This window comes from Oryzias melastigma, linkage group LG10, assembly GCF_002922805.2.
Source record: "Oryzias melastigma strain HK-1 linkage group LG10, ASM292280v2, whole genome shotgun sequence".
Classification (NCBI taxonomy): Eukaryota; Metazoa; Chordata; class Actinopteri; order Beloniformes; family Adrianichthyidae; genus Oryzias; species Oryzias melastigma.
The window spans coordinates 19,280,642-19,303,559 of NC_050521.1; the positions used below are offsets into that span (position 1 = coordinate 19,280,642).

General features: G+C 36.2%; 2 protein-coding genes and 1 long non-coding RNA gene across 3 annotated transcripts in view; 2 read left to right on the forward strand and 1 right to left on the reverse strand.

Moving 5' to 3' along the window:
* The window catches only part of pin4 (protein (peptidylprolyl cis/trans isomerase) NIMA-interacting, 4 (parvulin)), a 4,864-nt gene extending 3,646 nt beyond the window's left edge, over window positions 1-1,218 (reverse strand). Inside the window, exons 1-2 of the mRNA XM_024284200.2 lie at window positions 1,033-1,218; window positions 774-841 (exon numbers count right to left, since the gene is read on the reverse strand). Coding sequence (XP_024139968.1) covers window positions 774-841; window positions 1,033-1,069 — 105 coding nt within the window. The 5' untranslated portion in view covers window positions 1,070-1,218. The remainder of the gene's footprint in view (window positions 1-773; window positions 842-1,032) is intronic.
* A 7,244-nt stretch (window positions 1,219-8,462) lies between these two features.
* LOC118599211 lies at window positions 8,463-11,581 on the forward strand. Its single transcript, XR_004948511.1, has 2 exons — window positions 8,463-11,066; window positions 11,185-11,581. It is a non-coding gene; the product is annotated as an uncharacterized LOC118599211 (long non-coding RNA).
* A 4,818-nt stretch (window positions 11,582-16,399) lies between these two features.
* LOC112153809 (D(1) dopamine receptor) lies at window positions 16,400-21,240 on the forward strand. The gene is made up of 2 exons (XM_024284223.2): window positions 16,400-16,888; window positions 17,218-21,240. Exon 2 carries the CDS (start codon window positions 17,303-17,305, stop codon window positions 18,419-18,421), a length of 1,119 nt encoding a protein of 372 aa, XP_024139991.1. The 5' UTR covers window positions 16,400-16,888; window positions 17,218-17,302; the 3' UTR covers window positions 18,422-21,240.
* Window positions 21,241-22,918: the final 1,678 nt, after the last annotated feature.

Genomic DNA, 22,918 nt, shown 5'->3' on the forward strand with positions numbered 1-22,918 from the left:
CGTCATCAATGACTGTTGTCACGGTAGATTTGTAAAGTTGCGGTGAAAATAAAAAGTTGCAGGGTGCGCAACAAATTCTTTTTCAAAACGGCGTAAAAGATTTTCAGGTTCCTCCTTTGGTGTTGCTGATACCCCAGTGGGTAAAATCTGTTTTGCTGTTGGAAATAGAAACAATTGAGTAACTCGTTCCCTGCTCCAACAAAATTCAGTTTCTTATGTCCACTCCTATTGGAAACAGTTTGTCCCCATATAAACTGGAAACAAATATGGCTTCTGCCAAACACATTTTTCTTGAATAACAAAACAAAAGACTTTTCATTTAAAAAGCTGCACAGATTTTACCCCACTGACCAATACCAAACCAGATTTATTAAAGACAAAGACTCTAATTGTACTTTCTGTAATTCTCAATCTGAAACTGTCACTCATTTGTTTTGGAACTGTGAATTTTCAAAAAAATATGGAAAGAGCGACCAAACTCATTCAAGCTAAGGTTTATAATGATTTCACCCTAAAATGGAAACATGTTCTTTTTGGTTTTCTTAATAAAGTCGACAAAAATATATTTTATGAAATAAATATTGTCATTCTCCTTACAAAATGTTATATTCACAGATATAAATTCATGCACAGTAAACCCTTTTCTTTGTTTTAACTATTTCCATAAGCCCACATTTTAAAGCAAACATCTGTCATGGTGCCTTATTTGCAATCCTCCTGCTATGTTACGTTTTACTTTTGTCCTAGAAAAAAAAAAAGACTGCTTGTAGTACCTTCACAGAAGTGCCTCCCTTTGGAGCCTTTTCTTTCTTGTCGGCATCTGCACTTCCTGCAGCAGCTCCTACATAGAACACACCATCATCACCACATGAAAACAGCCAGCTGAAACTATGACATTAATCACTTTAAAAGTAAGCAGTCGGAGAGCCTAGTAGTTGCTGTCATTATAGAAGAAATAGTGGGTTGCTAATGATATTAAACATGTTAGCCACCAGATATCAAAATAGTGGGCGATTTATACGGACGACTAACCTTTACCGCCCTTACCGCCTTTCCCTTTAGGAGGCATTTTGCGTAATACAACAGAAAATTAACCAGTAAACAAATAGAATAAGTGAAAGTCGCGTGCACTCATGCTATGTTATGATAGCATGAACTCCTTCCTCTTCGTTGGTTTATCAGTTGAAAATCGCAACTGTGAAGTGTCAGCGCTCCCCCTGGCGGCCAAATCGAAAATTGCAGTGGTTGAAGTAAATCCTTGTGATCAGAAAGATCCAGTGACTGTCAGGAAAACTGGGAACATTTACAACAAAACAATTAATTTTTTTTTAATTGAAAAAAAAGTACTATTTAAATATACTGATGTGTGTGTCAAATGAATTTCCCCAAACTATTTTCTGGTGCACTCTTAACTTTGTTTTATAAACTGTTCCTCTGCAAAAAATTCACAAGGCACGCCGCAAACCTGGAAATGTAATATAAATAAACTGTAGTTTGTATTAACAGTATACACATATTATCAAATAATTAAATAAACACACATAAAAAGAATCTTGTAATTTGTCATTTTTCTAGTGAAGCTTGAGCATGTTAGAATGAACACAGAGATGATGTCCTGCTCATGGTAAAAAAAAAAATTAGAGCAAATACTTGAAATTGAACAATTTCCCCATTTATTTCTTTTTGATTTATTATAAAATAATTAAACTTTACAGTAGGAACAAGTTTTTTAGACCAAATACTTGAAATTGAACAATTTCCCCATTTATTTCTTTTTAATTTATTATAAAATAACTCTACAGTAGGAAAAAGCACACTTACACTCTGGTTCTGAAAACTATTTTGGTTAGAATTAATATTCAACACCAAAGGGGAGGTAGTGGGCCGCATCCTTTTACACCTTTTATTGATGAAAGCTTGCTCAAACGGGGACAACTAAACAAGGGGAATTTGGTTTCAAATTGGCCACGATTGACCCCAAAAAACACGCCTTATTCATCTTTTTATGCACTAATTTGCAAATTTTTTCTGTTACAAATTTCTTCCCGCTGTTCTGCTTCTGCAGGGATTTCAGGTGAATGGCCTAATGGTGGAGTGTCTGCTCGGAAGCAAGCGGGAACACAGGTTGAAATCTATATACTGAAGACTTTTAAAAATAGGGACAGAGAGCATCCCATGAGATTCATCATTAGATTACAAAATAAGTCACGTAGTGGTTCTCAAAGTTAGCGTTGACAGGCGCTCACCACTTCCTCAGGGGATTCTGTGACTCAACTTCACACGTATTGTGTGGTAACCTAGTGGGGCTTAAACTCAGGACTTTCCTTCTCTTGCTTAAAGAAGGTGCATCAATTAAAATCTCCTCCAGTAAAAAGCTTGATTTTGACTCAAATGGCAAGTATCTACAGCGTACAAAAGGAAGTGTACTTCAACCATGTAGCCTGTTGTCACTAAGAGCTAGAAGTTTGCATGCATGCGACATAACTTACAGGTAAAGGTGTGAAAATGACAACAGTCATTTTGCACATTAGCTAGTCACATGAGAACTAACAGTGTCTTCTTAAAACTGTGCTCAAGGCTGAATATATCATAACGGAAATGCAAGATTCAGGCATTATCAACACGCCATCTGTCGTGAGCAAACCCAAAATGTTCCCGCGCACAGTCAGCTTTCTGCAGTTCACCCACATTGCAGTTGCTGAAACTCAGAGTGTAGCATATGTAAACTTTTCCATCAGCATAAAATAAAACGTCAGCTCAAGCGTAAAGTGAAGCATGTCGTCTTTGGTGAGGCTACAGCATCCAGGTGTGTTGCATACCTTTCAGACAGCTCAAGCACTGAGTGATAAAAAATATAAATCTATAAATGAGATTTATAGGGAAAATATTGTGGACGAAAATAGTTTCTTACTGATCAAAACCCAGCGAGAGCCAAAAACTCCCAAATCATTGCTTAAAAAAATAAATAAATAAAAATCCACTTTAATTATGCTTTTGAGATCAATCTTTTATAAAAATGTAGCTGTTAAGTATTTACAACAGTCATATTTAAAAGAAAATGTTTAATGTATTTTAACTTTTGACAGCAGCACATACAAGTTCCTTTCAAAATAAAATGCAGTGTCCAAAAGATCCTCCTTCTTTAATTAGAAATGTAAAAAAGTCACAAAAAACTGTTATTTTGAACTTCATTCTCATCCTTCTTTCACTAGTGAATACAAACATGACAACTAACACTAAATCTGCCTCTGAACACCAGCAGGACACTGTCCTCTAGTATTTTTAGGTTATTCTAATTATAAAAACCCACTCTGAAAATAGAATAAACCTTTCGTCAGCCATTTGTTCAGTTATCTAATATGTTAAAATATATAAAAATGGACCAAAAAACTACAAATTCATTATCTATTTAAATTGTTTGCATTTAACCTTTCAGAGGATAATCACTCTTATTTCTTGAAAACATGATCTTCAATGTGTGGGGATGATTTTCTGGATCAATATGAAATGAAGCAACTATGAAGAGGTGGGATTATATAAATTCGTTTATCCCCACTCTTTTTTTTAAGCAATCAATACATTCAAGTCTAGTCAATAATCACTTTAACGAATCAAATGTGACGTCTTTTTTTAAATGTTTCTGTAGTTAGTGGAAAATCTGTGTGATTTTTTTCTTTGTTTTTTACTGTGCTCAATGAACGCTTGAAACAAACCAGATCAGGTTTTTGTTTTCTTTTTTGTGACCGCACTGGTCATTTATTACCAAATATTCAGAGATAATTCAACAAATTATTAAGCTACAACCCAGTTTTAGTTTTTCTTTTTTTGCCATTTCCCAGTCACCTTTTTCCCTACTTCTATCTCACACTACCTTGTCTTCACATTGCACACTCATCTGCGTCCTTAAGATGCTGATGGTGTAAAGATAAGGGAAACCCATTTCATGGTAAGAGATGCTTAAGTATGCAATCATTTTCTCCATATCACTCAAAATGAATCACGTTAAACTCTGACCTGAAGTGAGGAGATAGAAGGAATGCATTTATGTTCTTGGAGTTCATAACTGAATGTTGAGTTTGTTGTTTTGTAAAATTAAACAAAAAAAGATACTTATGTGTTATATAAAGAAGGCATTAAGCTTTGTTTTAAATGTTTTATAACTCTTTCTAACACAGTTTGAACACAAAAAACTGCGCTTTTTCCTTATCATTTAATAGGACTTAAAATTTTTGTCGATAACTGGTCATTAAAGTTCAATATTTCACATTTTAATTGGCTTTAACTTCTTAATGTCTGAATTTATTTCCAGCTAAAAATACATAAATAAATAACAAATCACTGTATTTTTTTTTATTTTTTTATTTTTTTGCTTTCAAGTACATGCTCAATTCAGGTAATTTTGGAGCCAAAACGGTTTGATGCATTTTTTCATTCACATGCATAAAGAGTTGAATCTTCTGCATAAAACATCTCTGCCTTGAATGCAATTTTACAACCAAAACTCAAGTTTTTGTCCCTTTTCAACAAAACTCCGTTCTTGCTAAAGTAGCAGCGAAGCGGAAGAAACCAGGAAGCACACTTTCAAGTTTTTACATTTCACTTCCACAAAAGTCTATGGCTGATGAAACGGCTGATTAGAAACCGTTTGCCCTCACGAGTGACCAAATGAAACCAGTTTTACGAATCAGATTTATGAAAAAAAATAGCTTTATACTGCAGTTTTTTAAAGAAATATTTGATATCAGACCTAATTGTGAAAGTTAGAACCTAGGAATGTTCAAGTGATTGATCCATTCTGATAAAAAATCATCACGGGATGATATGGAAAGTTAATCTGCTGCAATATTTCCTTATCAACTGAAACTTTTTCTGAACAGCTGGGAGCAAAATCCCACGTCAGCTTGGAAGTTCAGCATCTATTTTTGTCTTTCCATTCACAGAACCACAAGAGAGAGCTGTTTTTATTCTAAAGTGGTCTAAAGTTAGTTGTTTAGTTGATTATTAATTATAAAACTTTGTTGTCCTGAAAGCATTTTAGGACACAATAATTGAAACAGTAAAGCCTCCTATAATGAAAATACAAGAAAAAAAATGTATTTTATATGTGAATACTTTAAAATGCATCATATACTATTCACACAATGAACATTTATTACAAAATTTTAAATAGAGGCCTGCTGCAGTAAAGGACAAACAGCACTGATTTATTTAGTCTGCTGAGATCTCTGTGCTGGCAACACTTGATAGCTTTGTCACTGTAAGAAAATGTATTTTTAAACTTTTATCCCCGATATATTTGGTCGTTTGGAAATTGTTTGTAATATTTCTGCAATGTTTATGATTTACCAAGAACTATATTTATGGATATTTATAAATAAATGACATAATGAAGAGGAGAAAGCAATTCTTTCCTGAGTTGGTGCTACCCACAATTTGACACTCTTTCCTGAAACATGAATGGAAGTGTCCAATTTGCGCCATTCATTCCTTGATTCATTCAGTCGTGTCTTTATTTCCACTGCTGCCTCTTCAGTGTTTTATGTGGAGGATTTTTTACAAGTTTGACCATCTACTTTTAGCTCAGTTTCTAGAAATAAAAAATGTAACCATTCATGATCAAAAAATTCCTTATTTGGAGATCAGTAGAAAACCATCAGACTTGACACTCGATCTCAAATAATAATAATAATTGTGAACAATATTAATTTATATATTTTTGTTATTTTTAATTTCCAGGACATTACTTAAAAAAAAAAAAACACCTTCTGAATGTGTTTGTGTTCCCACAAGCAGTTTTAAAGACGCTTAATGACAATTTGTGACATAATTCTTTTCCTTTTCCCTATTAGCTTAGATTTATCCCTAAAGATTGGATACAGATTTGATCTATTCATACTGAATTATTTTTAATGGCCTTTAGCTGTGTTGGTACAGTATAAATCTCTGATTGGAAGTTTTGAACCGGAAAATAATCATCCAGGTAAAGGAAATGGGGTGGGATTATATAAGTTCACTTCCTCCCACTCCCTTTCTAGAAATCTATCATTTGATGTCTGGTTATCTTATGTCTGACACATCTTTGTACAGATGTAAATCCTCTGTTGAGGATTGGACTTGTTTATTGCTTGAAATAAACCGTTTCAAAACAAAATACTTGACCTTAAGTTAAATGCAAAGACTTGGACTTGCAAAAAAAGGATGTTGGTTGTTCAAACTTGTCATTTTCATTTGAGACATTCAGTTAAATTCGATGGAAATCTATTTAATTTTCTCACAATATCAAGCTTCAATTTTGAGATCATTTCAGAAAACATTTGTTATCTTTTAATGATGAGTTATTGAGTCAGTTGAGAAAGCCACCTGAAAAAATGTATTAGTAAACTTGGACATTGTAGTCTCCCATCTATTTTTACACCTTGCAAGTACAAAAATGTGATACATTTTTAGAGACTTTTGGACCAAAGCACTTGTTATCTCATAGATTTTCTTTACTTACATTTTTACCATCCTAGAGAACAGGAAAGTGGAGTCTTCCTGTCCGGACAGAACCTTTCCTGCTGAATAAACCAATTATAAATGGGGAAAAACGGTTGGTTCGTGTATTCCAGGGGTCTGCAACCTGCGGCTCTTTTATCTCTCCATGGTGGCTCTCTGGCTGAAGAAATATAATATAATAGTAAGTTTTTTTAATTTTTGTAATTTTAGTTTACTAAGACATTTTAGGCTATTTTGGGGTTTAGCCAGTAATTAAGCAACAAGGTAGCATTTTTTTTGCCTAATTTGGCCTCTGCTGTTTTTTATGCTAATCTGGATTTTAGCTAAAACTTTAGGGATAAGATAAAGTTTTTGGGTAGTTTGTTATCCACTGAGATTGTTTAGGCTAATTTAGAGTTTATCATCTATTTTAGCAACAGTTGACATTTTTCAGTAATTTAGTTTACTGAGGAATTTTAGGCTATTTTGGAGTTTAGCTAGTAATCAAGCAACAAGCTAGCTTTTTGGCTAATTTGGCATCTACTATTTTTACTCATTTTTACCTACTAAAAGGTAAAAAAAAAAAAAAAAAACTTGCATTTTGAGAAATGCTAGTTTCTTTTTATATTTTTTCTTTTGATTGTGCCAAAAAATAGGAATAATTCATATTTGATATTTAAAAAAAATAGTAATGAATTATCCAACTTTCTTAAAGGCTCCTTCTAGGTTTTGATCAGTAGAAAACTAGTCCAAATGGTCTATTCCAACTGTCCGTGGAAGATTTTGAAGATGTGTAAATGTTTAATAATCAGATTTTTGGCAAGTGGAACTAGAGAATTGGAAATGTATCTGGCAGTCTTGAAGCAGCAAGAGAATCTCAACGTTCTCTGCAATGTGCGCTGAAGAAGCAACTTCCAAGGAAAAGTCCAAGTAAATGCACATATATGCATGTTTCAGCCTTCTATTTTCAAAACTCTCATGTTCATGAGTAGCTAAACACATTTCTACAATCATTTTAGGACTCTACACACAAGCTAGGGGTCATTGAATCATGTAGAACGTTAAACCATGTTGACTTTTGACCAATCGGGGACCTAGATTTTGTAGTGACATACATGAAACTGTTTCAGGAGAAATTAATCATTTCGTTTTTTGTATAAATTATATCACACCTGGTCTTTCACATATCGGAAATGAGCTGTGAAAGAAAGAGCCTGGAGTAAGATTTGTAAGATTTTGGACAAAGTCTCTTCCAACTGTTGGTGGTGGACATGAGCTAGTATACAGTAAAAATAAAGAGAAAACGCTCCAAAAAATGAACCAAAAAGTTCACCATAGACTCTGTCAGACCAGTCAAAGATACAGATATAAAAAGAAATCTGCTGGCGCCAAGAATTATTATAATCTAATCTCTCTAGAATGAGGGTGCTTTGCTCTGGGTTCAAGACTCCTTCACGAGAGTGGGATGTGCAGCCCTGAGCTTTCTTATTACCGTCCTCCAAATCCAAACATCACGTGTGTCTGTTTTGTACTGAGCATTTTTGAGTTTTTTTCCAGACATGTGTATGTTGTTTTTATCCTCTCCTTCCTCACATAATCCCCTCTTAACTGGTGCTGACAAGGTTGACTGCCGTTAAAGAATTTTCCTTTCAGGTATCTACCTATCCATCTAAAACAAAACAATCAAAGCCGATAAAATTCCTTCAATACTGTGTTTTTCAGTACTCAAGACTTTTCTGTGTACAGTGTTCCCTCGCTATATCACAGTTCACCTTTTGCAGTCTGGCTTTTTTGCAATTGTAGATTTTTTTTAGTGCAGGTTTACATGTCTTTTCTCTCTCTCTCTCTCTCTACGGTGCACTGTTCTGCATCCTGATTGGCTGTTGATCTCGTCAATCTCTTCAATGCTGAATCTCTAGTACAGATACTCTGCACGCAATCTACCAGTTACTTAAATCTGTGATCGCAAGCGGATAGAAACCTGTTGTCATTATATAACACGGGACTCATTTTTCTGCAAAAGTGTGAAGTTTAAACTAGAGAGATAAATGTGAAAAAGTTCATAAAGTGTGTAGTGAGGGTTTTACAGCTTTAAACTCCAAGTCTAATCATCTTTGGATTTATTAAAAGTGTTCCCAGTTGTATTTCAGTCATAATTATTCAGTTTTTAGGTCAAATCAATAATATTGAACCGCAGAGTAGCAAGAGTTCATCAGAAATTTGCCGGGTCTGTTAGCGGGTAGTAAGCCTGAGCTCATTTCCCATCATCCCTTTAGTGCTAGCTTATAGCCCCTCTCAAACTCAAGCTAACATCAGCTGGGAGCATTTTTTGGGCTATCCAGCCATACAGTTTGAGGCAGCAAAGCAGGGAGCTTGTGGACTGCCGATTGTAGTTTTTACATAGCAACAACATTCTTTTTCAAATGGCATTTTTGTCGTCTGCTCCCAATTCTCCACAATTTGACTGAAAAAATACACAGAATCTCAATTCTCTTTATACATGTCCCCTATCTTGAGAAAAAAGGCTACAAGAACATGTTAAAAATGCTAAAAAAAAATAATATCTGTAATATTTCACCAACGGTGAGTTATTTGTGGAACGTATCCCACAAGGCAACACTAGGACTCATTCCACATCATTTTCAAGTTAGTCAGCATCACGTTTGGTTTTGAAGAATCCCAATAGTAATTGATCAATACCAAATATTTGGATTGTTTTTGCACATTTTACATCACAATGCCCTCAGCAGGTTATCTATTTGTTTTATTTTTGCTCTGTGATCCATCAGATTATTCATCTCCAGTCACACTGTTACTGAAGAGCACCAGGGATCATGTGCGAGTAAACTAAGAGCTTACTTGTTTGCAATTTCTTAACAAAAAAAAAAGAGAAAATATATTGTTGGGCTATAAGGATATATCCACATCTCTTGTTGCATCCATACCACTGCTTTCCCCATAAGGGTTACCAATCTATAAAGTCATTTAAATGTCAAACTGTTTATTTTAAGTAATTGTCAAATATGTTGGTTTAGTGTTTTTGTTTCAGTGAAAGAACTTAGAGTTTCTTGAAAACTCACTGTTCTCGCTTCATCAGAAGTCGCTGGCAGTGAAACTTTCACAAGTGAAACTCACATACTGATGACAGTTGTGTCATCCCTACAATTAAAAAAAACGTTTAAAAGATTGTATCATCAGCACATTGCTGAAAAGGTAAACCAGGGCTGCGCCCAGAATATGAGATCTTCAAATATTTGTTTTTGTCTTTAAACAAATAATTCTAGTCTACATACAGATAAAACTTCTAATTATTAAAGCCTACAGGAAACACTGCAGTAGTATAGTTTTGATCTAAAATGAAATTCCTTGAAGAGTTTTCTAAAGTTTATAGTTTTTTGTTCATAAATGAAATCAATTGCCTTGCTGCCGCTATGCCTGAAAGTTAGACGGCAATAATTGAGGAATTGATGATGGCAAAAACTCGAATCTTAATAGAAAGTCACAACTGTGTTTTCCCGTTCTCGGGCAATACCACTGAAACCATGTGATCTTTAAAGATATCGATGATGCCACCACTGCCCACCACCCGAGATCAAGATTTGCCTCGTCACGGCTTGAGTAACCCTTCCAAAAATACCACAGGTAGTTTTCAAAACTCATTTGTGGTCATGCAACCTTTTAAGATATGGTAATCTACAAATAAATTAAACAATGTGGTTCATAGTTGTGTGTGCTACAAAAAAGAAAGAAACTTTTCACTGAGGTGACAAAAAAAAAAAAAAAATGCAGTATGGTTGTGTGTTAGAGTTCATTCAACTCTTCAAGAATTCACTTCCTTTTCTCAAAGATCACACTTTTTTTAGACATTTCTTTCATTAAATGCACAAAAACCTAAAAATCTTTATTAATGGGAAAAAGTTTGTTTGAAATAAAAATGTTTTTAATAATGCAGCTGGAAAAAGAAATCATTTTAAAAATTAAAAAATAATTTTTACCAGAAATGTATTTATTTATTTAGAGGTATCATGGACACAGTCATGTTATAGATAACTTATCACAACCATGATTATTTTTTTTTGGCCTTTTTCCAGTCTGAGCATTTAGTTTCCTAATTTTATCCAAATTAATGATGTCATGTCAATTAAAAAATCTCCCCTTCCTGAGAGGCGTGAAAAAATCTTAAGGGTTTCCATCAAGTGACGCAAAGCTTCCTTGTTCTCACTTCTGTATATAAAGAGTAAGAAAAGATAGTGATCACAGCAGTGAAGATAACTAAAGGAAGTTGTAGAGGAAGAGAGACCTGCAGAGAGATGAAGCGAACACTGGTCCTAGTCCTGTTTTTCGTCTGTTACAGCGTCGAAGCAGACTTTAACCTGAACTCGGAGATCATAAAGGGCCTGAAAACATTCAATATCAATGCCACGTTTCCAGATGTAAGTATAAATTATTACTATTTTATCATTTATTTCTTACATTAAGAACAATATTTTAATATTTTTTGTACTAATGCAATATAAAATAAAAAAATGAATTTACTCGATTTTTTTTTTTTTTTTCAGAACTTCACTGTGCGTGTTCCCTCATTTCGCAGAGTAAGTATGGCACAATTTTATTTTACAATGACTGAGATAAAGCTCTTGTGTGCTTCTTTAGGGATTTAACATAATTAAAAAAGTCGTCCCACTCAGCCATACTGCTTTACCTCTGCAGGTTGAATGCGAGGGTAACTTCAGCAGAGAGCTGATGAATATTCTCGACCACCTAATAGTACAAGGAGATACAACAAAACTGGATAAACTCAAGATGAATGTGAAGAAATGGGTGGAAAATGGCCAACAGGTGAGTAATAACTTATGGATCAAAGACAGGATAGAAAATGTCTACGACTGCCTCATCAATCCAACCTCAACTCTTTTGTTTTGCTCTTCCAGGCTCCCCAAACATGTCCAATGAACGAAACCAAATTCAGAAAAGTCAGCTATGTCTTTACTAGATACAAACAGTTCATCTCACGTCTGAACAGCACTAAAACTACAAAACAGCCGAGTGTCAACTGAAATGTGAATGTATTAGCTCAATGTTCTGCTGCACCTAATGTGAACGTCCAGATTCTGACATGAGTGTTCTTTATTTATTCTAACCTATTTATTATTTTTTTATTGGAATTTTGTATTTATTTATTTGCAAGTGACAATGTTAAATGGAATGTAAAACCAAGATGAATAATTTATTTTTCTTTTGTGAATGAACATCATGCTGTTGCACTTTTTAATAAATTAAATACTAAATTATTTGCTATTGTTGACTATTTTTTTGGATTATTATGACAAAGTAATGATGCTATAAAACATAAATATATGTGTTGTATATTTTTCTACTTCTTATCACAAGTACAGACCGACACTTCAAAAATTGCTTTTAAATTGTTTGTGGTGACATGTACGTTTTTGGAAAAGCCTAAAGCCTTCTGTGAGACACCAGCATCAGGACCACTCAAAAAGGCAGAGAAGCCCTTTTATAACTGTGTAATTAAAAAAATGTTTAAATAAAGTGTTTAATATCTGGTAGATGATACTATCCACAAGTGTCTGCTACCAGAGGCTTCTTCATGTCTTCTTAAAAAACAGTCTAAAAGTGTATCATCTTTGGCCTAAAAGACTCACTGTGATGAAAATAGTGTTTTTAACATGTTCTTGATGCATAATTTAAGATTAAAACTCCCTTTCTGGGTATTCAGCGGGAGAGAGTGTAAAAAAAGAGATGTTGGGATATCAGCAGAGGCTTACTTCTGCACCAACAGTCCTGTCCAGAACTCGCCGAACAGCCAGAGGTGAATTTTTAATAAACTATTGCTGCTCTACAGAAAATATGTCCTAGAGAACAATACAAGCATTTTGATATTGGCTAAAAACGGCATAATCAAGAGATGATCGGAGTTGGTCTTTAAAGAAAGTTGGACTGACAGTCTAAACTTTGTGGGAGCTCATCCAAGAGTTTTTGAGTGGTCTTGGTGCTGGTGAGTTCCAGCTCCTGCCAGGCTCTTTGTTCCATCCATCGGTTACACTTTGGTAAGCCTGTGGTTTACTGATAGTGTTTGCCTGCCAAGATGGTGATAACCAAATATAGAAACCACTGAGTCGTGTAACCACACCGGCACAAAGTTAATGGAATTGCATTAAGGAGGTAAACTCACAGAAACTGGATACAGAGGTAGAATGAAAGCCAAGCATTAATATGAAGAGGTTTTTCGTATCAAAAGCATTAATATATTTTTACAATTATTACAATTATTTTTTTTGGAAAAAAAAAAAAGTAATGTAAAAAAAAAAATTAACACTTCTTTTTTTTCTGATGATGACCTGTTGTAAGAACTTGGGGTCAATGCAGTGTGAACTTACAAGAAGCAGATAACGTTGATATATCAGTGATGGTTTTTGGCATGACATGAAAGTTTTCAATTCTTTTCGGGTTAATTTTTAAGATGACAGTAAAGACAAATGCAGATTACAGACTGGACATTTGTACTTCAATTTGACTGGATTTAAAACTGACATATATCAACACTTAAATGTTGGAATATGTTCGAGAGACTATCAGCTACAAAAAAGAAGTATGCTAATGTTGCCATAAAGCCCCCGGACCAGATGCCCAAGCCACCTGAATTAGTCTTTTTTTTACATTTAAAATATAATTGGGAGAATTTTAGAGCTATACCACCTTTTTTGGTACAGAGTTATTCATGGTCTAAACATATAATACATTTTCCTACTTTCCTTGGGGAAAAACATGGGATTAAGACTGTAAGACTAGGTTCACACCAGCTGCGTCGACTCCCATTTAAGCATCCACTTTCAATAAAAAGTCCATGTAAACGCACGTCAATTCGAATTTCGAGCTTCCACGTCTTGTACTCTAACTTGCCTGCATCGTTGAGTATGGAAAACCCTAAGGGTCAAAAATGTGCGTTCTGAGCACTCTATTCGTTGAAAGAACGTAATGAGAAAATCTCAAGAACACACTCAGAACGTGGAAGTTCTTCACGATTCTGGCCCTCGCGGCTTTCCATAGTACAAGTTTTTAAGTCAGATCGCGGCCTCTGAGTACGAAACGGGCATTTATTGAACAAGCACTGGACACTCAATCACAGCAGTGCTGAACAGTGACCAATCAGGGACTCGAATCTGGTAGAGAAATGTGGAAAGCATCCATGGAAGTATCAACATGATCACGAAGGAGAATTTTTTTTTTTTTTTGTCTTTTTCTGCCTGTCCAAAATTAAATGACACCAAGTCTTTCATTGGTTGGAATAGAGATGTGAAAGAAACAGCTTGGAACAAGATTTGTGGGATTTGTACCACTTTGACTTTTTTACCTCTACCAATTGTAGGCAGCAGACAAGCATTAGCACTGGTACATGAATAAAGAAAATAAGACGAATGACCTCTCTGCCTCTCCCTGTCTGGTGCTTGTCCAATGTGTAAACACCACCGGCTGAATGCTCATTCATGAAACCGCGTACAGCGGGTTAAAAGCACTTAGGACCTTCTTAAAAGGTAATCATTTGCTCGTTACAGTAAGTATACGTCATTTACCACACATTCACATACAGTTGGCGTTGGATAAAAAACACTTCATGGACATGCTTCTCAACATGGAATCAGGTGATAGGGGATAGTTTAAAAATTGTCCTCAAATCAGGTTGTAATCTTCATAACCTAAATGTGTAAAGAATGAATTTATTTCAGTGTCCTTACATGTTAAATGCCCCCATGACATTGTTATTCTGGGTTGATCCCACAAGTACACAAAGACATGCACACAATAAAAAAGTTAATGAATGGGGCCTATATGAATGTGCACGCATAGCTGATGAATACAGAAGCGCCCGAACACGTTCACAAACATGCAACAGTGTGTAGAGAGCTGAGATTTTTCAGTTAAAACACTGTGTTTGGCTTTGAGCCATCTTACTCACAGCATTTGTGCATTTTCTGGGTGACTGGGTACCTGTCATCCTGCATCAGAGCAAAAAGGCTCACGTTTTGTCCTGACATTAACTACTACACAGCAAATTTGTCACATCACAATGTCTGCAGAACAAATTATACAGTCACTCATTATGTTGTTAAAGGGATAAGAAGGATTCAGGGGGCTTGACAATCATTGTGTGCAGAAGAGCATGAAAGTTCAGACATGAAATCCCGCGCAGCACAGCGGAGTAGAGAGGCAGCTAAGAACAGAAAAACCAGCGTCGGCGAGGGAGGCGGGTGGGTGGGGAGACAGATGTTCTGAATTTAGACTGAACATGAACGTCATCTCGGTGAACTTTCAACTTCCAACCTCGTCTGGCTTCTTTCATGTCTCTGAAGCAAGACAGCATACAGAGGAGTATAAGGAAATGATGATGTACCAAAAAAATGATGCAATCACCTACATTTAACCTGGTAAAAATAAACATTTGTAAAAGCAATTTAAAGGTGAATTATTTTAAAAAATATTAACTCTTTTTACATTATGATGACTGTGTGTAAGCAGTTAGAATGATTTTTTAATCTAAACGAATCAGTAAATAAAAATAAATGAAATATTTTCTCAGGTTAAACGCCTTTATCGCACCACACAGTGAGGATGACGGTGTCGCTTCGTTGTCTTGTGTCAGACGTTTTTGTGTCACAGCAAGGTGACATCTAGCATTTCCCATTTTTATTTTATTTTTGCATCCCTCTGCATATTTAAAGGGCTATGAGCCCAGCATGAGAGTGACAGGTGAGGGTGTGCTGAGCCACTGCTTTTTTTTTTTTTTTTTTTTTAGTCAGGGGCTGACTTACCCTTAGGCAAATGTAGGTGATTGCCTGGGGCCCCCAAAACTTTGAGGGCCCCGAAATGAACATTTAAAAAAAAAAATGATTTTATTATTATTAATTTTTTTTTTTAATTCTGCCATAAAAAAGAAACCCAAAACACTGAAAGGGCTCATGTGACAATTGTCCCCCTGTTTTAAGTTTGTTGCTGATGCAAAAACGAGAACGATTCTTTCAAAATATGTTTAAAAAAAAGGTGGTAAGATAAAGCATATTTATTCCAGCAGCAATGAAAATCGTCATTTTCATTTTACTACAGCAGGAATAGAGGAAAAGAAAACAAAATTGGAAAAAAAAGAAAATAATCTCACAAAAAATCCCAACAATGTAAATTATAAAACAACAAAACAAAATATCCTATGCAAAATACTTTTGATTTACGTTTAACCACTTCATCTTCGCTAAACTGCAACATAAAACATTGGATTTCACTTAATTTAGCATTTATTCATATATATTTTTTACAATTGAAAATAAATTCAGAGATGAAGGGGGTTAATTGTGATCTTACTATTAGATGCTTATCAAAATATTTGGATTTTTTTTTACATCGAAGCTTTCTAAAATTGATTTTTGATAAGGATTAAACAAAAAAGAAAAAAAGATAAAAAGTTGAAAGTGAAAAAAGATTAAAATGGAAAAAAAAGGTTTGAAATTGAAATTTTTCAGTTTCGAAACCTAAAAAACAGAACATTTGAAGCTGAAAATAACTGAGCTTATTTTAGCAAAAGGCTTCTGAATTTTTAAAATTTTGGCCAAACACCAATATTTTTCTCAATTTGTTTTATTTGTGTTTCAAAGAATATTGGCCCTAATTTAGCTCCATATATAACCACTGCAGATGGACCCATGTTGGCCCCCAAATTGATAAGTCTGTCACTGCTTGTAGTTTTACAAGAAATGTAATTATAATCAGTAAGATTTTATCTTATATACGTTCAAATGAAAAAAAGGGAACTTTTTTTATTTTTATTATTATTTATACATTTCCACTCGTTTGTTTTCATGTTCAGTCCCCTGCTGTTTCGTGCTTTCTCCATTAGGTGGCGCCAGAAACTCGCAGCCCGTAAATGTCTGTCAGAGTTCACGTCGCGGCTCTTTCTGGAATTAATCCCAGCGAAGCACAGTTCAAGTGCGCCTCTTGTTTGTTGTTTTTATCCCCTTTATCTGCGCAGATGGGTCGATTTACACACCGGGGAACCTGTTGTAATCTGAGGCGTCGGACTGAGGTCCCATCATGCAGTTTGGGCTGATATACCACTTTGCGTGGAGCGGGACAGCGCAGCATCGTGTGAAACTTGAGGCGGCGGGATCTGTCCGTGGGCGCGCACCGTGCCTGCAGGAGGACGCGTGACATTCCCGCGGTGTGTGTGTGTGCGTGTTTTGGTGACACAGAGCGGCGTAGCGTGAACAACCGAAGCCTTCTTCGGGTTTTCTGTGGGACATGGAGACCGGATGCCTTCGACCTTTCCCTGTGAAATTTGCGCGGAGGCGGCTGGATATTTGCTTTTTTGAATGTATTATCAAGCCACGGATGATCCCCTTTCAGTCAAGTGAGTACAATGAATAATAAGAAAGCAAAATATTCCAACTTTCTCTTTTATGTTGATCTATAATCCTATTATAAGTCAGATTTTAAATATTTTCTGTGTAAGGAGATAAAAAATGTAAATTTACATTTTTACGATTTCTTACAAAAATCAAATAAATATTATAAATGTAAGTAAATCATCTCTGCATTCCCAATTGTAATTAATAATACTTTAATCTCTAAATCTGTATTACAATATCCGATTGACCCAGATTATTTGCTTTTAAATATTTAATTTCTTGTTTTATCTTTTAATAAACACAATATTTTTGTGTGCTTTATTGCCACCAGGATCATTGTAGATGCCTCTTCAGCGGACAGCATGTAGCAGGACTCCTCAGTGTGCTGTAAATGCCTAACCAAGAGGTGCACAGGAATGGATCTCATGAACTTTACAACTGTAATCGATAATGGATTTTTGGATGAAACGCCATCGAGCCGTGTCCTGACGGGCTGTTTTCTCTCCCTGCTCATCCTCACCACCTTGTTGGGAAACACTCTCGTTTGCGCCGCCGTCACCAAGTTTAGGCACCTGCGCTCTAAGGTGACCAACTTTTTTGTGATCTCGCTGGCGGTGAGTGACCTTTTGGTGGCGATCCTGGTGATGCCGTGGAAGGCGGTGACGGAGATTGCAGGCTTCTGGCCGTTTGGGTCTTTCTGTGACACCTGGGTGGCGTTTGACATTATGTGCTCCACGGCGTCCATTTTGAACCTTTGCGTCATAAGCTTGGACCGGTACTGGGCCATCTCAAGCCCCTTTCGTTATGAAAGGAAGATGACACCCAGGGTTGCCTATGTGATGATTAGCGTGGCCTGGACCTTGTCTGTCCTCATTTCCTTCATACCCGTGCAACTGAACTGGCACAAGGCCCAGTCTAAATCTTTCAAGCCTTTCACTGAGTCATTTGTGTCACTGGGCTCAAACGCTACATCGCACCGCAACCCAGAGAACTGTGACTCAAGCCTGAACAGGACCTACGCCATCTCCACCTCTCTGATAAGCTTTTACATCCCCGTGGCCATCATGGTGGCCACATACACGCAGATCTACCGCATCGCTCACAGACAAATCCGGAGGATCTCTGCTCTGGAGCGTGCAGCCGAAAGCGCCAAGAACAGGCACAACAGCATGGGCAGAGGATCCAGCATCGCAGACTCTGAGAGCTCTTTCAAAATGACTTTCAAGAGGGAGACAAAAGTGCTGAAGACGCTGTCTGTGATAATGGGAGTGTTTGTGTGCTGCTGGCTCCCATTCTTCATCCTAAACTGCATGGTGCCCTTCTGCGAGCAGTCAAGCGGAGGAGAGGCTTTCCCCTGCATCAGCCCCACCACCTTTGACGTGTTTGTGTGGTTCGGCTGGGCTAATTCCTCCCTCAACCCCATCATATATGCCTTCAACGCCGATTTCCGCAAGGCCTTCTCCATCCTGCTGGGCTGCCACAGACTGAATCCAGGAGGCCACAACATACAGACAGCCAGTCTAAACAAGAAATGACTCACGGCTCTGCCAGCACTGACTCATTCCTTGATTCTAAAAAGTCCAAGAGTTCTTGTTGCACCCGGTCTGATTGACTTCAAATGAAGATGCAGCTGTCTGTGTTAACTCTTCGAATAACTGAAGGGCATTGCCACACTGTATGCCCACTCTTGCATTACGCGAGCAGTCGGTCGAGAGCTAACTCTGCTCGGCGTGGCCGTTCCAGTCCACAGCGGGGAGAAACTCCTGGGACAGGAAAGGGGATTTGGGATGGAGATAAAGACTTTCTGGTGCTGTGCCAGGGATCTGAGGGTGCAGCGGTGCTGACATGCAGCTTGGATAAATAATCCCCAGAGTGGGCAGAACACATCTTGTCAGACACTGCTGTCCTCCTTACCATCAAATGCACTTACACAACCGAGCATGCCATCAACGCATACAAATGCTGCATAACCGCAACTGACACACTTAAACAAATGACATGCAGTACATTGCATTACATTAAAATCCTGGACTCTGCAAAGACTTCAGAGGTACAGCATTAAACCAAATAATCTTTTCTGTTGCAGGTAAAATGTGCACCCTAATAGTTCAGACAACATTAAAAGGTTTAATTAAATTTTCTCTGAAATTAAAGCTCTTTTTTTTTTACAAAAGGTTTACATACCGACTGTTCAGAAGAGTCTTAAGGTCTGGACAAACCTCACTGATGTGCAGTTTCAGGCATCAAGTCTACAGGAAACTCTAGAGGTTTCAATCGTGTTTGATCCAATTTGTCTTGCCAAATCCAGTTTGTTCTAAAAATGTTTGCTGCTTTTTGTTAGTAAGAGCTCATCAAAATCTAAGAGGGAAAGATGATTGCACAGGTGGTAAATCTGCCTTTCAGATTATTGGAAGCATTTTATCTAAAGCTAAACCGAAAAATGAGCATAGAAAAAAAAATCTAAAGGAAGGGAACTAAATTAGAAACTGTTTAAATAAATAGAAATGATGGTTGACATAGATGGGAAGCCTCAAATTAATGTGGAATATTTGGGAATCATAATTGTTGCTCAAGCTTATTAAATACACCAGTGTTTCTGAATATACTTTATTGTATTTTGCTCTAAAATTCAACTAAACTAAACACAGCTGGCAGCCCGTATTTACAAAAGAAAGCACAATCCTTACACATGAGTAGAAGTGTCACCGTAAAGGTTCAGAGAAGGGTACGATGCTTTAACTTGCCTGTTGTTGTATAAGGCAGTAATCATGTGAAGTGGTGCAAAACTATAGCTGTGTATTTATTAACATTTAAGCCAAAGGAGTGTGTTTCATGTATGTTTTTACGCATCTGTTCATCATTATTTGATCATGTTCCTGCATTCTATGTGCTCAAACCAGTTTCTGTAGAAAATGGTTTTACAATGGGGTCAGATTCAAACTGGATTCATGTGGAACAACTTTGCTGCCTACTACCTCCCTGTAAGCGTTTTGAACAACTTATAGCTTTAGAAGTTCACTTTATAGAAACGTTTTTGCAGAAAAAAGAAAGCAGTGGCACAATTTTTTGTTGTTTTATTGTTAAAGTCATTAATTTCAGGATTTGGGGCATCGTGGAGATTAGAGCTCAGCTGGACGGGCTTTGAACTGGTGACTGGAACATTTTATGAATGACCAAAAACTCAATTCCTGTTGTGCTTATTCAACTGTCAGGTATACTTTTTGACCTTTCTACTCATGTTTAATCACCAAAAGTGAAATTAAAGAAATGTATTTGTGATCTTTCTGGTTATGAGGGTGTATCCAGACTGGACACATTTGGTTCCAGTAAAGTGAATCAGAGTTCATTTCCCTTGATTATCTGGAGCACATTTTCAGTGTGAATACACAAAAGTGGACCCTGGTCCGGGACCAGGAACTGCCACCTTTTGAGGTGGTCTCGGTTTGTTTCCAATCAAACGGAGCTCCGGTTCATACAGACGTTCAAAATTGGTCAGGAAAATTTAAAGTTTAAATAAGTGAACTATCCTGACAAAGATTGCAAAGTTTAGGACTTCCATTATTCTTTCTTCAGTTGCTATGCCCTGCTCTTGCCAATGGTTGAAGAGATCTTTAGTCATGTGGTTTTGTTAACAAGCTTTGGTTTGAAAGGCAGTCTGAATATAGACCAAGCGCGAAGTTCAAGATCTGGTTTTAGGCCGACGACCATTTCCTGTCTGAATACACCCTTAGTTTCATATTTTGGGGGGTCTTTCTGAGACTTTTGTACGTATTTTTTTTTCTTTTAGAGTTTTTTAAGTAAAGCTCATTTACTGAACAAATCGTTTGGTATTACTTTAGTAATAAAAGGACAAATACCAACAAAACTTGCAGTAAATTTACTATATACCTCTACTGTTGATTTAGAGAATTTAGAATTTCATTGATTCATCATATATACTTGCAAATTGACAGCATTTTTGTTTGAGAAAGTTTGTATAATTTCTCTGAAAGACAGATTTCAATAGGAACAAACAGGTGTCAGTGGACTGTACCAAGTTAGTTCTCAGAATAAACAAAGAAAACATTTTAACAATTTGTCTTCTTTTACAGAAATTTTCTGTACAGATGTGTGATTGGGTGTGCAGCTTTGACCTCCACATGTCAGACTTCCCGGGGCTTTTTTCACACCACTGTCTAAAAAGTGAAATGTAATGGGACCAGCTGTGTTTTTCTCATCCAACATCTCACTCTCACACAGTTTTGCTGTTCATGTGTCTGTTGAGCCTGGTGATGTATTGCTATCATTAGCAAAGTGAAGTGCCCCATCTGGACTTGTAAACAGCCTGGAATAATAAAGTACTGCAACCACTGTGGCACCTGTGTGTCCCCGCCGTTGTTTCTTCCATTAACTGCATTAAAGATTAGGTCCGTGCTCAGTCTTTAGGCCGTCCATCACTGGTGATTTTTGGCTCGTGGAGCCTTTGGTCTCCTTGTGGAATTTTGTTAGCGAGACAAGAAGGAGGATAAAGTACACCCTTTTTCATTTTTTACACTTTCATCCATCAGAGTTGAGTGAAAATCGGAATAAGGCTGTGAACAAAAGTTATTTCAAAGACGTTTATCTCAGTATTTTTAAAGAGCTTGTTATCAAAAATGATCACTAAAATAACTTTTTCTTGTGGATTGATCTCTAGGAACAGCAGCATTTTTCACTTGAACTTGTCAAGATTCAGCGAGTTTATTCTTGCTCTTCTTTCAAGCCTGTGTAGCAACATTCATCTTATGGCTTAAATTGAGATATTCAATTTAATGGATTAATTATTTCATGTGTTGTATGTGAAAGTACAAATAAGTCTATTTGTCTGTTATAAAATGGACAAAAATTGTACTTAAAACTGCATACTACAGTTTAACCCTAATTTATTATTGTGATCCTTTATTTTATTTTTGTATCTCTTGTATATTTTAAAATTGCTTTGGGCTGTGGCCAGGCAAAAAGAAAGACCTTTTGAGAAAAAAAAGGAACAAGAAACACAATTAAATAAAATAAAAAAAAACACATTCTAAAATATAAAACCCTAAAGTTTTTGCATTGTGTAACAACAGCATTTATCTTTAAAATTGCCTTTAAGAGAGTTTTTTGAAAGTCATTCCATATGTATACATATGGAGATGTCTCTTCTTCAACTTAAAAAAATACAAATAGAAGAAGCATAAATCTATACATATATTTATGTATAGATTTATTATGCTAGATGTTGTCTGTGTTTTCTTTATTTATTTATTTATTTGCTGTGAATGCTTTAAATAAGCCAAATTCAAAACTAAAGAAACATTTTAAGCTCAATAAGATCACACATCAGTGCAGTAATCCCACAATAAGCAAATATAATGTATTTTATTGCGTGTTTTTAGGAAAATATTTTAAACACACTAAAAGCAAATTGTATTCTGTTATCATATGCATTTTGCAAATAGCAAAGGATGCATCTTTTTAGAGAACTTAGTTTGAAGAGGAAGTAGGAGCAGCTCAAGTGTTACACTAATGTAAAACGCTGATAAGCAAGCTATGTTTTTTAGTGTTATAGACTGAATTGTCTACTGTTGTAATTTCCTGTCTTTCAGCTAAAATATAAACATGGATAAATAGGTTTTCAATCACTTGTTTATGATCCTTTTTAAAAACCCGAAATTGTAAAAATGAGAGGGAAATGATCGAGACCGAGTCATAAATGACTCATTAATATGTAGGAGTTTAACAGATCTTTTAATGAAGTTTATACTAATTAGAAACCTGGGAAAAGTCAAAACATTATGAAAAAAGTATATTCTCTCTTGCATAAGCGCACTCACAGAGTCATCCTTTAATGTCCGCTTCCTCTGGTCCCCCAAATGTCCTTGCCTCTGTGAAACCTCCTCAAGCGTTCCACTGTAAAGGAACAGCAATTAATTTGACTGACATCACCCAGAGTGATGGCCGCAGTGGCGACAAGACAGGGCATGTGCGCATGTGTGGGCAACTGTTTTCTGCATGTGTGTGTGTGGTGCAGC